Below are 16,975 nucleotides of genomic sequence, written 5' to 3'. Positions count from 1 at the left end.
CTCGACCATTGACCTGAAATCAGCGCACCACCAGCTCCCTATCCGCCCTGAGGACCGCCAGTATACTGCCTTTGAGGCAAACGGCCGCCTCTATCACTTCCTTAGGGTTCCCTTTGGCGTCACCAACGGGGTCTCCGTCTTCCAAAGGGAGATGGACTGGATGGTCGATCAAAATGCGTTGCAGGCCACTTTCCCATATCTGGACAATGTGACCATCTGCGGCCATGACTTGCAGGACCATGACGCAAACCTCGAAAAATTCCTCTGCACCGCCAAACTCCTCAACCTGACATATAACAAGGAGAAGTGCATATTCCACACAACCCGCCTCACCATCCTTGGCTGTGTTGTGGAACACGGAGTCATCGGTCCCGACCCCGACCGGATGCGTCCCCTTATGGAACTCCCACTGCCCCACTGCCTCAAGGCCCTGAAGAGGTGCCTAGGGTTTTTCTCTTATTATGCCCAGTGGGTCCCCTACTATGCGGACAAGGCCCGTCCGCTGATCAAGTCCACCTCTTTTCCCGTGACGGCAGAGGCCCGCTTAGCCTTCCACCGTATCAAGGAAGACATTGCCAAAGCCACCATGCACGCAGTGGACGAATCCATCCCCTTCCAGGTGGAAAGCGACGCGTCCGACTTTGCCCTGGCCGCTACCCTCAATCAGGCGGGGAGACCCGTGGCCTTCTTTTCACGAACCCTCCAGGGCCCGGAGACCAGACACTCCGCTGTTGAGAAGGAGGCCCAGGCTATTGTGGAGGCTGTGCGTCATTGGAGGCACTACCTGGCCAGAAAACGATTTACCCTGCTCACTGACCAGCGTTCAGTTGCTTTTATGTTTAACAACAAGCAGAGGGGCAAAATCAAAAACAACAAGATCTTGAGGTGGAGAATCGAACTTTCCACCTACAATTACGAGATCTTGTACCGGCCTGGGAAGCTCAATGAACCCCCGGATGCTCTATCGCGTGGCACCTGCGCCAGCACGCAGATCGATAGACTGCGGGCCCTCCACAATGACCTCTGCCACCCGGGGGTCACCAGGTTCTTCCACTTCATCAAGGCCCGCAACCTGCCTTACTCCATTGAGGAGGTCAGGACCATGACCAGGAACTGCCAAGTCTGCGCTGAGTGCAAACCGCACTTTTATAGACCAGACAGGGCTCACCTGATAAAAGCCACTCGCCCCTTCGAGCGCCTGAGCGTTGATTTTAAAGGGCCTCTCCCCTCCTCCGACCGCAATGTGTACTTCCTCAATATTATTGATGAGTACTCCCGTTTCCTGTTCGCCATCCCCTGCCCGGACATGACCAGTGCCACGGTCATTAAATGTCTGAACGACCTCTTCACCCTGTTCGGTTTCCCCAGCTATATCCATAGCGACCGGGGCTCATCGTTTATGAGCGACGAACTCCGTCAGTACCTGCTCGCTAGGGGTATTGCCACAAGCAGGACCACCAGTTACAACCCCCGGGGGAACGGACAGGTGGAAAGAGAGAATGCGACAGTTTGGAAGGCCGCCCTGCTAGCCTTAAAGTCTAGGGGCCTTCCGACCTCCCGCTGGCAGGATGTGCTCCCCGATGCGCTCCACTCTATTCGGTCACTGCTCTGCACTGCCACTAACGCCACCCCTCATGAGAAAATGTTTGTCTTCCCAAGGAAGTCCACATCGGGGACATCGCTACCGCCATGGCTGACGTCCCCAGGGCCGGTCCTACTGAGAAGACACGTGAGGACCCATAAAATGGACCCCCTGGTCGAGAGGGTCGACCTCCTCGCCAACCCCCAGTATGCTTACATTGCGTACCCGGACGGGCGGGAGGACACAGTCTCCATACGAGACCTCGCACCCTCGGGGGCCGCAGTAACCCACTACCCACTACCACCCCCCCCACGATCCGATATCCAGCCCCAGCAGATGGCAGGCCTGGGCCCCGCGACCCGCTCGACACCTACGAGGACTACACACCTGTGCCCCAGCCTACGCGGGACTCGACGCCGGAAGCTTCATTACCCCTGCCGTCGCCACGTCGATCACAGCGGCAGACAAGACCTCCGGAGAGACTCCAATACACTAACTTTTAATACACTTCACCCCGCCGGACTCAATTTTAAACAAGGGGTGAATGTGGTAAACCACTGTTTGTATTCCACTGTGTACATGCCTGTACATGTCTCGGCTGACTCCTCCCACGAGTCCAGGTATAAAGGTGACTGCTCCACAGTCCCTCTGTATTCTGGACCGGTCGACCACTCGAGGCACACCTTCATTCTCTTGTTAATAAAAGCCTGTTAGTTACTCGCTTAATCTCAGTCTTTTGAGTTATTGATAGCGCATCAGGGGTGTGATTGATTGAAGTCTGATTGATGGGGGTGTGATTGATTGAAGTCTGATTGATGGGGGTGTGATTGATTGAAGTCTGATTGATGGGGGTGTGATTGATTGAAGTCTGATTGATGGGGGTGTGATTGATTGAAGTCTGATTGATGGGGGTGTGATTGATTGAAGTCTGATTGATGGGGTGTGATTGATTGAAGTCTGATTGATGGGGGTGTGATTGATTGAAGTCTGATTGATGGGGGTGTGATTGATTGAAGTCTGATTGATGGGGGTGTGATTGATTGAAGTCTGATTGATGGGGTGTGATTGATTGAAGTCTGATCGATGGGGGTGTGATTGATTGAAGTCTGATTGATGGGGGTGTGATTGATTGAAGTCTGATTGATGGGGTGTGATTGATTGAAGTCTGATTGATGGGGGTGTGATTGATTGAAGTCTGATTGATGGGGTGTGATTGATTGAAGTCTGATCGATGGGGGTGTGATTGATTGAAGTCTGATTGATGGGGTGTGATTGATTGAAGTCTGATTGATGGGGTGTGATTGATTGAAGTCTGATTGATGGGGTGTGATTGATTGAAGTCTGATTGATGGGGGTGTGATTGATTGAAGTCTGATTGATGGGGTGTGATTGATTGAAGTCTGATTGATGGGGTGTGATTGATTGAAGTCTGATTGATGGGGGTGTGATTGGTTGAAGTCTGATTGATGGGGTGTGATTGATTGAAGTCTGATTGATGGGGTGTGATTGATTGAAGTCTGATTGATGGGGGTGTGATTGATTGAAGTCTGATTGATGGGGGTGTGATTGATTGAAGTCTGATTGATGGGGTGTGATTGATTGAAGTCTGATTGATGGGGGTGTGATTGATTGAAGTCTGATTGATGGGGTGTGATTGATTGAAGTCTGATTGATGGGGTGTGATTGATTGAAGTCTGATTGATGGGGGTGTGATTGATTGAAGTCTGATTGATGGGGGTGTGATTGATTGAAGTCTGATTGATGGGGTGTGATTGATTGAAGTCTGATTGATGGGGGTGTGATTGATTGAAGTCTGATTGATGGGGGTGTGATTGATTGAAGTCTGATTGATGGGGTGTGATTGATTGAAGTCTGATTGATGGGGTGTGATTGATTGAAGTCTGATTGATGGGGGTGTGATTGATTGAAGTCTGATTGATGGGGGTGTGATTGATTGAAGTCTGATTGATGGGGGTGTGATTGATTGAAGTCTGATTGATGGGGGTGTGATTGATTGAAGTCTGATTGATGGGGGTGACAGGTCCCATTTATCGGAAGCCTATCTACCAGGCCCTCGTCTATCAGACACCCATCTATCAGACCTGCATCAATCATCCTTCATCCATCAGACCCCCATCTATTGGTTCCACATCTGTTATGCCCATGCCCGTCAAACCCAGGTCTATCGGATCCACATGTATCAGACACCATCTGTCAGAGGCCCATCAGTCAAACCCCAAGCTATCAGACCACCATGTATCAGGCCCCTATATATCTGTTCCACGTCTGTCAGACCCAATCTCTCTGATCCTTATCTATCATACCCGCATCAATCAGATCCCATCCACCAGATCCCTATCTGTCAAATGCCTATTTATCAGACACAATCCATTAGCTTCACATCTATTAGATCCCCATCATTCAGATCTCTGCCAAACAGACACCATCTATCAGGCCCCATCTATCATACCCACATCTGTCCTAACGCATCTATCAGGTCCCCAGTTAACAAACCCACATCTTTCAGAACCTATATATTCGAACACCATCCATCAGACTTTTATCAAAGTACAACCAACTATCAGACACATGCCTGTCAGAGCCCATTCATTAGATCCCATGTATCTGTCCCACATCTGTCAGACCCCATCTATCAGATCCCCATCTATCAGACTCACATCTGTAAGATGAACATCTTTCAGACCCCATCTGTTAGATCAACATCTATCAGATCGTCACCATTCACACCCCGTCAATAAGACGCCCATCTATCAGACCCCCATCTATCCTATCCAGTTCTGTCAGACCACATTGATCAGATCCCCATTCAACATACCCACATCATTCAGACCCCATCCATCAGACCCTTATCTATATTCAACCAACTCTTAGACCCATGTCTGATAGATCCCATCCGTTAGATCACCATCTATCGTGCCCACATCTGTCAGACCCTCATCCATCAGACACCAATCGATCAGGCCCATGTCTGTCACTCCCCATGTATCAGATCCACATCTATCGTACTCACATCTGTCAGACCTCATCTATCAGAAGCCCATCTACCAGACACCCATCTATCATACCTACATCTTTCAGACGCCATCTATCCGATACCCATCTGTTAGGTTCCCACCTGTCTGACTCTATCTATTAGACCCACATCAATTCGACCCCCAACTACCAAATCTCATGTATCAAACACCCATCTTTCAGACCTGCATCAATCATCCCTCATCCACAGAGCACCATCTATTCTTTACACATCTGTCATACCTTCGTCTGTCAGACCCAAACCTTTCAGATCTACATGTATCAGCCCCAATCTGACAGAGGCCCATCAGTCAAACCCCCACCTATCAGTCCAACATATATTAGGTCCCTATGTATCTGTCCCACATCTGTCAGACCCCATCTATCTGATTGATATCTATCATACCCGCATCAATCAGAGCGTCATCAATCAGAACCTCATCAATCAGGTCTCCATCTATCATAACTACATGTATCAGACCCCAACTATCAATTCACTATCTAAAAGATCCTCATCTATTAGACCCCCATCTATCTGACTCCATCCACCAGACAAACATCTGTCAGACCCACATCTGTTAGATCTTACCAATGAGATCCGCATCGCTCACAACTACATATGTCAGACCCTCATTCCTCCGACCCCCATCTAGCAGACCGACACCTGTCAAACCCTGTCTATCTGATCCCCATCTATCCCAGCACCAACAATCAGACCTGCATCTATCAGACCCCATCAATCAGACCCACATATCTCAGAACCCTTCCATTGATTACAGGTACAGTTGCACAGTGGTTCTGTTACTGGACTAGTAATCCAGAGGCCTGGACTAATGATCTGGTAGATGTAAGTTCAAATCCCACCACGGCAGCCGGGGAATTTAAATTCAATTAATGTAATAAATCTGGAATTAAAAATCTAGTATCAGTAATGATAACCATGAAACTACTGAACTGTCATAAAAACCCATCTGGTTCACTAATGTATTTTAGGGAAGGAAATCTGCCGTCCTTACCCGGTCTGACCTATATGTGACTCCAGACCCACAGCAATGTGGTTGACTCTTAATTACCCTCTGAAATGGTCTAGCAAGTCACTCAGTTGTAACAAACCGATATAAAGAAGAATTGGACCACCTGGCATTGACCTAGACATGACAAAGGCACACCCAGCCCAGTCGACCCAGCACGTTTGATCCATCTCCGCCTCCTCCTGAGGTTCCCCACCATCACCGAAGCCAGTCTTCCGACAATTTTATTCACTCCACGTGACATCAAGAAACGGCTGAGCGCACTGGATACAGCAAAGGCTGTGGGCCCCGACTGTCCTGCTGAAGACTTGTGCTCCAGAACTAGCCACACCTCTAGCCAAGCTGTTCCAGTACAGCTACAACAATGGCATCTGCCTGACAATGTGGAAAATTGCCCAGGTTTGTCCTGTCCACAAAAAACAGGACAAATCCAATCCGTCCAGTTACTGCCCCATCAGTCTACTCTCAATCATCATCAGAGTGATGGAAAGTGTTGTGGACAGTGCTATCAAGCGGCACTTACTCACCAATAACCTGCTCACCGATGCCCAGTTTGTGTTCTTCCAGGACCACTCGGCTCCAGACCTCATTGCAGCCTTGGTCCAAACATGGACAAAAGAGCTGAATTAGAGGCGAGTTGACAGAGACTGCCCTTGACATCAAGGCAGCATTTGCCCTTGTGTGGCGTCAAGGAGGCCTCGTCAATAGGAATCAAGGGGACAACTCGCCACTGGCTGGAGTCATACCTAGCGCAAAGGAAGATGGTTGTGGTTGTTGGAGGCCAATCATCTCAGCCCCAGGAAATCGCTACAGGAGTTCCTCAGGGCAGTGTCCTAGGCCCAAACATTTTCAGCTGCTACATCAATGACCTTCCCTCCATCATAAGGTCAGAAGTGGGGATGTTCGCTGATGATTGCACAGTATTCAGCTCCATTCGCAACTCCACAGATAATGAAGCAGCCCATGCCCACATGCAGCAAGTCCTGGACGACATTCAGGCTTGGGCTGATAAGTGGCAGGTAACATTCACACCACACAAGTGCCAGGCAAAGACCATCTCCAACAAGAGAGAATCTAACAACCACCCCTTGACATTCAATGGCATTACCATCGCCGAATCCCCCAGAATCAACATCCTGGGGGTCAACATGGACCAGAAACTTAACTGGACCAGCCACATAAATACTGTGGCAGCATGAGCAGGTCAGAGGCTGGGTATTCTGCAGCGAGTGTCTCACCTCCTGATGCCCCAAAGCCTTTCCACCATCTACAAGGCACAAGTCAGGAGTGTGATGGAATACTCCCCACTTGCCTGGATGAGTTGCAGCTCCAACAACACTCAAGAAGCTCGACACCATCCAGGACAAAGCAGCCCACTTGATTGACACCCCATCCACCACCTTAAACATTCACTCCCTCCACCACCGGCGCACCGTGGCTGCAGTGTGGACCATCTACAAGATGCACTGCAGCAACTCGCCAAGGCTTCTTCGGCAGCACCTCCCAAACCCGCCACCTCTTCCACCTAGAAGGACAAGGGCAGCAGGCGCACGGGAACACCACCACCTCCATATTGCCCTCCAAGTCACACACACCATCCTGACTTGGAAATATATCGGCCGTTCCTTCATCATTGCTGGGTCAAAATCCTGGAACTCCCTCCCTAACAGCGCTGTGGGAGCACCTTCACCACACGGGACTGCAGCGGTTCAAGAAGGCGGCTCACCACCACCTTCTCAAGGGGCAATTAGGGATGGGCAATAAATGCTGGGCCTTGCCAGCGATGCCCACATCCCATGAACGAATAAAAAAAAATAGACCCTCATTTTCCAGACACCTATAAAGTAGACCATTTCTTTTAGACCCCATCTGTCAGCCACTGTCTATCAGACCCCCATCTATTTTACCCACACCTTTCAGATGCCATCTATGAGTTACCCATCTATCAGACCTCACCCATCTGACTTTATCTATTAGACACAAATCTATTCCCCCCACACCCTTCAGACATCATCTATGCCATAGACGATGTCTGCTAGATGGAAGTCGGATAGATGTGGGTCTAATAGATAGAATCAGACAGGTGGCGGTCTGAGATTTGGGTATTTCATAGGTGGCATCTGAAAGATATGGGTCTGATAAATGGTGGTCTGATGGATGAGAGTTTGATCGATGGAGATCTGATAGATGGAGTCTTGATCAGTGTAGTTTGACAGATGTGGGTCTCGTTTATAGGGGTCTGAAACACAAGAGTCTAAAACAATATGACCTAGAGGCAATAAGTAGGCAAGCCATATGAGATTTAGTAATGAATAATGAGCCAGAGTTAGTTAACAGCCTAACTGTGTGTGAAAATGTATCCAATAGCGATCTTAACATGATCGAGTTCAACGTACCATTTGAAAGGGAGAAATGCGAAACAGCAACTAAAATTCTAGATTTAGGTAAGGCCGACTTCAGTGGGACGAGACACAGACTGTCCACAGTAAACTGGGCAAAGCTGTTATAACAACAGAAAACGCTGGAAAAACTCAGCAGGCCAGGCAACATCCGTGGAGAGAGAAACAGAGACAACGTTTCAGGTCGAAGACCCTGCGTCAGAAGATTGGGCAAATCTGTTAATGGGTAAAACGACAGAAGATCAGTGGGAGATTTTTAAAAAATTATTTAATGTGACACGGAACCCTGAGGGGCAAGAGCTCTACTTGCAAAAAGAAAAAGCCACGGATGACGAAAGAGGTAAGGGACAGCAGAAAACTAAAAGAAAAAGCAGACACAAATGCAAATAATAGCACAGATCCTGGCGAATGGGAAATATACAAAGAACAGCAAAGGATCACAAAACAGACAGTAAGAGATCCAAAAAGGGAGAATGAAAAGAAAGGGATATCAAAATCAACACAAAGAATATTTATAATTATATTAGGAAAGAGAGGATTGTCAGGAGCAATGATGGCCCATTAAAAACTGAAAGCGGTGATATTGTCAATGATAATAAGGAAATGGTGGACAGGTTGAATAATTACTTTACGTCAGTATTTAATGTAGAGGAAGTTAGAAATCCCAAAGAATCTAATACTGAATCGGGACAGGGACTCACTAAACGTAAGATAATAGTATTGAAGAAAATCATGGCACTAAAGAGTGACAAATCCCCAGGGCCAGATGGTTTCCATCTCAGGGTTTTAAAGGACGTAGGTGAACACATTGCAGATGCCCTAACTATAATCTTCCAAAGTTCTCCCGATTCAGGAACCGTCCCTTTAGATTGGAAAATTACACATGTCACTCCGCTATTTAAGAATGGTGAGAGAGGGAAACTGGGGAATTATAGACCAGTTAGCCTAACATCTGTTGTCGGGAAATTGCTAGAGTCTAGAATTAAGGATAGGGTGACTGAACACCTCGAAAAGTTTCAGTTGATCAGAGAGAGCCAGCATGGATTTGTGAAAGGTAGGTCACGCCTGACAAACCTAATTGAATTTTTTGAAGAGGTAACTAAAGTAACGGATAGGGGAATGTCTATGGATGGTATTTATTTGGACTTTTAGAAGGTATTTGATAAAGTCCCACATAAGAGATTGTTATCTAAGGTAGAAGCCCACGGAATTGAGGGCAAATTATTGACCTGGTTGGGAAACTGGCTGAGCGGCAGGAGACAGGCAGTAGGGATAATGGGTAGGTACTCAAATTGATAGGATGTGAGCAGTGGTGTCCTGCAGGGATCTGTGTTGGGGCCTCAACTATTCACAGTATTTATTAACGACTTAGATGACGGCATAGAAAGTCATATATCCAAATTTGCCGACGACATGAAGATAGGCGGCATTTTAGGCAATATAGATGAAAGCATAAAATTACAAAGGGAAATTGATAGATTAAGTGAATGGGCACAATTTTGGCAAATGCATTTCAATGTAAGCAAATGTGAGGTCATCTACATTGGACCTAAAAAGGATAGAACAGGGTACTTTCTAAATGGCGAAAAGTTAAAACACTGGCACTCCAAAGAGTCTTTGGGGGTCCAGGTACATCGATCATTAAAATGTCATGAACAGGTACAGGAAATAATCAAAAAGGCTAATGGAATGCTGGCCTTTATATCCAGAGGACTAGAATACAAGGGATCGAAGTTATACTGCAGCTGTACAAAACCCTGGTTAGACCACACCTGGAGCACTAGGAGCAGTTCTGGGCACCACACATGAGGAAGGATATATTGGCCTTTTTGGGAGTACAGCGTAGGTTTACCAGAATGATACCTGAACTCCAGGGGTTTAGTTACGAGGAGAGATTACACAAACTAGGGTTGTATTCCATAGAAGTTAGAAGGTTAAGGGGTGATCTGATCGAAGTTTTCAGGATATTAAGGGGAACAGATAGGGTCATAGTCATAGAGTTATACAGCACAGAAAGAGGCCCTTCAGCCCATCGTGTCCGCGCCGGCCATCAAGCCCTGTCTATTCTAATCCCATTTTCCAGCACTTGGTCCGTAGCCTTGTATGCTGTGGCGTTTCAAGTGCTCATCTAAATGCTTCTTGAATGTTGTGAGGGTTCCTGCCTCTACCACCCTTTCAGGCAGTGAGTTCCAGATTCCAACCACCCTCTGGGTGAAAAAGTTTGTCCTCAAATCCCCTCTAAATCTCCTGCCCCTTACCTTGAAACTATGCCCCCTGGTTATTGACCCCTCTACTAAGGGGAAAAGTTCCTTTCTATCTACCCTATCTATGCCCCTCATAATTTTGTACACCTCAATCAGGTCCCCCCTCAGCCTTCTCTGCTCTAAGGAAAACAACCCCAGCCTGTCCAGTCTCTCTTCATAGATGAAATGCTCCAGCCCAGGTAACATCATGGTGAATCAATGCAATCACATCCTTCCTATAGTGTGGCGACCAGAACTGCACACAGTATTCCAGCTGTGGCCTAACTAGCGTTTTGTACAGCTCCATCATAACCTCCCTGCTCTTATATTCTATGCCTCAGCTAATGAAGGCAAGTATCCCATATGCCTTTTTAACCACCTTATCCACCTGTTCTGCTGCCTTCAGGGATCTATGTACATGCACACCAAGGTCCCTCTGATCCTCTGTCCTTCCTAGGGTCCTACCATTCATTGTGTATTCCCTTGCCTTGTTAGTCCTCCCAAAATGCATCACCTCACACTTTTCAGGGTTAAATTCCATTTGCCACTGTTCTGCCCATCTAACCAACCCGTCTATATCGTCCTGTAGCCTGAGGCTTCCCTCCTCGTTATTCATCACTCCACCAATTTTCGTGTCATCTGCGAACTTACTGATCATACCTCCTACATTCATATCTAAATCATTAATGTACACTATAAACAGCAAAGGACCCAGCATCGATCCCTGCGGTATACCACTGGACAACCAGTCTCCTATGTGGGACTTTGTCAAAAGCCTTACTGAAGTCCATGTAGACTGCATCAACTGCACTACCCTCATCCACACACCTAGTCACCCCCTCGAAAAAATTCAATCAAATTGGTTAGACATGATCTCCCCTGACAAAGTCATGCTGACTATCCTTGATTAATCCTTGTCTCTCCAAGTGGTGACTAATTCTGTCCCTCAGAATTTTTTCCAATAATTTCCCTACCACTGATGTTAGGCTCACTGGCCTGTAATTCCCTGGTTTATCCCTACTACCCTTCTTGAATAATGGTACTACGTTAGCTGTTCTCCAGTCCTCTGGCACCTCCCCTGTGGCCAGAGAGGTTCTGAAGATTTGTGTCAGAGCCCCTGCAATCTCCTCCCTTGCCTCACACAGCAGCCTGACGGAGAGAAATTATTTCTGCTTGTTGGGGAGTCGAGGACTAGGGGGCATAGTTTAAAAATTAGAGCCCGACCATTCAGGAATGAAATTGGGAAACACTTCTACACACAAATTTTGGTAGAAGTTTGGAACTCTTCCGAAAACAGAAATTGATGCTGGATCAATTGTTAATTTTAAATCTGAGATTGATAGATTTTTGTTAACCAAAGGGATTAAGGGCTGTGGGACAAGGGCGCGTATATGGTGTCAGGACACAGATCAGCCATGGTCTAATTGAATGGCGGAACAGGCTCGAGGGCTGAATGGCCTCCTCCTGTTCCCATGTTCCTACCTTCCTACATTCCTATGATGCATGGTGATCTGATAGAATGGGAGCCGAGAGCTGAGATCTGACAAATGTGGCTATGGTAGATGGGGATCTGATCGATGGGGGCTGATTGATGCAGCTCTGATAGACGGGGGTCCCACAGATGATCGGATAGATGTGGGTCTAATAGATAGAGTGGGGGCATGATGGATGGGGTCTGATTCATAGGGTTCCGAATGATGGGGTCTGATTGATGGTGGGCTGAGATGGGGGTCTGATAGACAAAGTTGGTTAAGTTCCATTTAAATTTTGTTTAATTTACTGTTTACTGTTGTGCCCCTTTATATTGACGTTAATACATGTCTGATTCATGGGGTTTTGATAGATCGGATCTGATTGATGGGGGTCTGATAGATGGGGTCTGATAGATGGGGATCTGATAGATGGGGTCTGATAGATCGGATCTCATTAATGGGGCACTGAATGATGGGGTCTGATAGATGGTGGGTTGAGATGGGGCTCTGATAGACAAAGCTAGTTGAAGTTTCATTTTAATTTTGTTTAATTTACACTTGATGTGTTGTGCCCCTTTAGTAAGGGGGCTTTTGGTACCTTTATATTGATGATAACACGTGTCATCAATAAAGGTTAATTAACCAATACAAGGTAGGCAAAGCCAGTCTCCCTTGTTGCCTAGAGCTCCTCCATAACCAATTGTTGCCAACACTTGGCCCCGCCTTTTGCACAAAGCAGCCAATCAGCGCTGAGACGGGTCGTGATGTATTGTTGATGTTGCTCCAAGCAACCGCAGCCTTTTGTTGTCCCGGACCAATCAGAGCCTGGTTTGCCTCAATGGGATGCGGTATAAATGGGGCGGCAACACACGCAGCACATTGTCAGGAGCGGCGAGAATAGAAGGACATTATGGTAAGCGCACCTGGTGGAATGGAGAGAGCGGCGGGGTCCCACAGAGATAGAGAGACCTACAGGGAGAGCGGGACCTGCAGGGAGAGTGGAGCAACTACAGGGACACAGGGGGGATCCACAGGGAGAGAGCAGGGATCCAGAGAGAGACGGCAGATCCACAGGGACTGTCCAGCAATCACAGGAGAGGGGGCGGTGCTTACAGGATCCAATAGTCCACCAGGAATGGGAGATCCACACAGCAATTGGGCTCCACTGAGATCGGCAATTTCCCAGAGACTGGGGCAATCTGCAGGGAATACAACAATAAACAGACAATACAACATAGCTGATTACCTGACCATGGTAAAGGACAGCAAACTGAGAAAAATCCTGACAATGTACAGACTTAGTGAACATAGCCTGGCGATCGAAAAAGGTAGACACAGGCAGACCCGGCTACCAAGAGAGGACAGGATATGCCCTCACTGCAGTCAGGGAATGGTGGAGACAGAGATGCACTTCCTCACAGCTTGTAGAAAATATCAGGGCATAAGGGAGAATTTCTACCCAAAATTTACAAAAATATGCCCGGAATTCAGAAAATTGAATGACAACCAAAAACTCCCATACCTACTAGGGGAAGAGAGAAGTTGCATAACATTAGCGGCACACTATGTTACAGCTTGCCATAAACAGAGGGACAACCACTAAAGATAAGATAAAAGTACATATAAATTATATGAAAGTATATTTATACACTCAGGGATATATCTGTTTATACACTGTATGGATAGCTCTGTATTTTTGTGAACAAACATGAATGTTTTCCGATGCTTTGGCAACATAAGATGTAACTTGTCATGCCAATAAAGCGATTTGAATTGAATTGAAGAATTGAGAGAGGGTCCGCATGGAATGCGGGATCAGTAGGGAACGGATGGGACACACAGCTTGCTGTAAAAGAATGTGTCGCTGCTCCCAAACGCTTCTCCTTCCAGCTCCACTGACTGTATATAGCATTGCCCTCCTACCTGTGTGGATAATCATGTGTCCTTCCCTCTTTAGCGTGAGTGTATTTCAGTCCACATTGGCCAGGCGGGTGTGCAGATCGGCAACGCTTGCTGGGAGCTGTATTGCCTGGAGCATGGGATCCAGCCGGACGGGCAGATGCCCAGTGACAAGACCGTCGGAGGTGGCGACGATTCCTTCAACACCTTCTTCAGTGAGACGGGGGCGGGCAAGCATGTTCCCAGGGCCGTGTTTGTAGATCTGGAGCCCACTGTGATTGGTAAGAGAGGAGATCATTGATGGGTTGGTCAGTCAGTGCTCTCACTAAACACATTTCAATATGGCCTGAATGTATCTAAGTCACTGTAATGTTCTGTGTTCCTGTTTTGAAATCTCTGTTCTCTGCCCCCAGATGAGGTCCGCACCGGCACCTACCGACAGCTCTTTCACCCCGAGCAGCTCATCACCGGCAAGGAGGATGCGGCCAATAACTACGCCCGGGGTCACTGCTCCATCGGCAAAGAGATTGTGGATCTGGTCTTGGATCGCATCCGGAAGGTGGTAGGTTCTGTTGCTTTGGTGTGCCGTGGATTTCCTGCTTCACATTCTCCCACTATCCAGTTCTGCTTCTGTAATGAAAAGTCTTGTATCAGATGAAGTGTCCCAAGCACACAAAGCCTGCTCATTCACTCCAGTATCACTTATTGATGTCACTCCCACATCTCCATTCACAAAAAAGGGACCAAATACATTCCTGAAAACAATGGCCTGCAATTTTCTTGGGAAGGCTCCTGATTGTCCGCCCTAATTTCAGCGGTGGATGGGCGGAAACTCCGGTTAGGCGGTGCGGGCTCGATTTTCGTCCTCACCGCCTGGGCGCAAATCTGGTTTTACTGATTGCCCGTCTTGCTGAAAATCGGCCGGTTCTATAAGAAGCGGGCGTTCCGCACCACTAGATTACCAATCAAGCCGTGAACACCCCGAACTCAACTAGTCTCCCAGCACCATCTGTGCCTTTCCAGCCCTGGTTCCCTACAACCTCCACAACAAATCCCAATGCTCCATCGCCCAGGCTCCCACTGTCCCTGATGTGCCTCAATAAATCCGAGACTCAATGTTAGCGGAACAAAACAAGGCTTTTATTAACTTAGAAGGTAACACACAGTGGAGAGGTGTCTTCCATCCAGAGGTCTGCAGTACTGGATGTGAGGCACGCTGAGCCTGCTTACATAGGGGCCAGGTATGGGCGGAGCCCTACACACAATACAATACAAGGTGAGGAAACAGAACTGAGGTAAGGGAAATGAAACTGAAACTAAACCACAGTCACAGGCACAATCACACAGAGAATACAGATGAGTGATGAATGGCATATTTCATCACAGTCCCATCTCACAAACTCCCACCAACAACCCATCTCTCCAGGGACAGTCTGTATCTTTGCTCCTGTCCAGGGTTCACTGTCCCTTGACTATGGATTCTATTTCCGACGCCCTTTTAATGTCTTGATCTCCCTTTGCCCACAGGCTGACCAGTGCACAGGACTGCAGGGATTCCTCATCTTCCACAGTTTCGGGGGCGGGACCGGCTCGGGCTTTACTTCCCTCCTGATGGAGAGACTCTCCGTCGACTACGGCAAGAAATCCAAACTGGAGTTTTCCGTTTACCCGGCGCCGCAGATTTCCACCGCGGTGGTCGAGCCCTACAACTCCGTGCTCGTCACCCACTGCACCCTCGAGCACTCTGACTGCGCCTTCATGGTGGACAACGAGGCCATTTACGATGTGTGTCGGCGTAACCTTGACATTGAGCGCCCCACCTACACCAACCTCAACCGTCTCATCGCACAGATAGTGTCGTCCATCACGGCGTCGCTACGGTTCGACGGTGCCCTCAACGTGGACCTGACTGAGTTCCAAACCAACCTGGTCCCCTATCCCCGCATTCACTTCCCGCTGGCGACCTACGCGCCCCTTATTTCGGCGGAGAAGGCTTACCACGAACAGCTATCTGTGTCTGAGATCACCAACGCCTGCTTTGAGCCAGCCAACCAGATGGTGAAGTGTGACCCTCGCCAGGGCAAGTACATGGCGTGCTGCATGCTGTACCGAGGAGACGTGGTGCCGAAGGATGTCAACGCCTCCATCGCCACCATCAAGAGCAAGCGCTCGATCCAGTTTGTTGATTGGTGCCCGACCGGGTTCAAGGTAAGTGTGGGTTCTGTGTCCAATCCATGGGGCCCTGAGGAAACCGGGATTGTGGTAAACTGATCTCCAAGGTGTACAATACGTGTCTACAGTTTGGGTCAAAGCATGTTCCACCATTCAGGAACAGATCCTCCATTCCTGGCCCAAAGAGGAGCTCCCTCTGAGGCTTCAGGTGGAATTCTCCACTTCAATCCTGGTTGCAGCCCTGAATGTCCCAGGAGAAATCATGCCTTGAAAGAAGGAAAATGCTTCCCGAAATTTAAAACCTCATGGGAGACGATAAAATAAAGAATTGAATTAGCTCCTGAACGCAGCCTCATTACACAGTGACCTTCCATCAGAAACTGAAGCTTCAAAACTGGGGAAAGAGCCCAGTGAATAAACCAGGGCCAGGTTTCTGTACAGTAAAAGACACAAACTCGTTCATAAATGTAGCTTTCTGAAAATTAATTGGCGGCCAACAAATGTGATTCTGAAGCTTCTTTCTGTGCAACTGAAATCTACCGTATTCTCTTTCCCCCACAGGTGGGCATCAACTACCAGCCCCCGACGGTGGTGCCAGGGGGTGATCTGGCCAAGGTGCAGCGCGCCGTCTGTATGCTGAGCAACACCACCGCCATTTCAGCGGCTTGGTCCCGCCTCGACCTCAAATTCGACAAGATGTACGCCAAGCGGGCCTTTGTCCACTGGTATGTGGGCGAGGGGCTGGAGGAAGGGGAGTTCCAGGACGCCCGGGAGGATATGGCCTCACTCGAGAAGGATTATGAAGAGGTGGGGGTCGATTCTGCTGATCTCGACAAAAGGGCGGAGGAGGAGGAAGAATAAGATTTATTAATTTAGAAAGTGAAAAGGGTTTAACTAAATTCTACATTTATGTTACAAGAAGCCTTGTTTATTTAGAAAGTAAAAAATAATTTAATTTCACAATGATGTTCCTAATTATCATCAATAAAATAAATTTATTTGAACAATCTTTTTGGAATTGTGTTGTTTTAAAAGCTGAGAATAAACAAGGGGTTGGGAAACACGGTGTAAAAAGTGTTGAAGTTAGAAGAGGATCATCTGAACCCAGAGCGGGATCAAATTAATCCCCAGAGGGTTTCAGATA

At 47.8% G+C, this 16,975-nt stretch overlaps 1 protein-coding gene across 1 annotated transcript; it reads left to right on the top strand.

The window, feature by feature from the left end:
• Positions 1-12,638: 12,638 nt before the first annotated feature.
• Positions 12,639-16,834, top strand: LOC147086865 (tubulin alpha chain-like). Its single transcript, XM_085979067.1, has 5 exons — positions 12,639-12,673; positions 13,718-13,940; positions 14,073-14,221; positions 15,187-15,867; positions 16,393-16,834. The coding sequence occupies exons 1-5, from the start codon at positions 12,671-12,673 to the stop codon at positions 16,690-16,692; spliced, it is 1,356 nt and encodes a 451-aa protein (XP_085835193.1). The 5' UTR covers positions 12,639-12,670; the 3' UTR covers positions 16,693-16,834.
• The last annotated feature ends 141 nt before the right edge of the window (positions 16,835-16,975 follow it).

Source organism: Somniosus microcephalus, unplaced genomic scaffold (assembly GCF_052327205.1).
Source record: "Somniosus microcephalus isolate GS21.2 unplaced genomic scaffold, FLI_Smic_1.0 unresolved_chr7, whole genome shotgun sequence".
NCBI lineage: Eukaryota > Metazoa > Chordata > Chondrichthyes > Squaliformes > Somniosidae > Somniosus > Somniosus microcephalus.
Note: the sequence above shows the minus strand (reverse complement) of the source record. Positions and strands in the feature narration are given on the sequence as shown.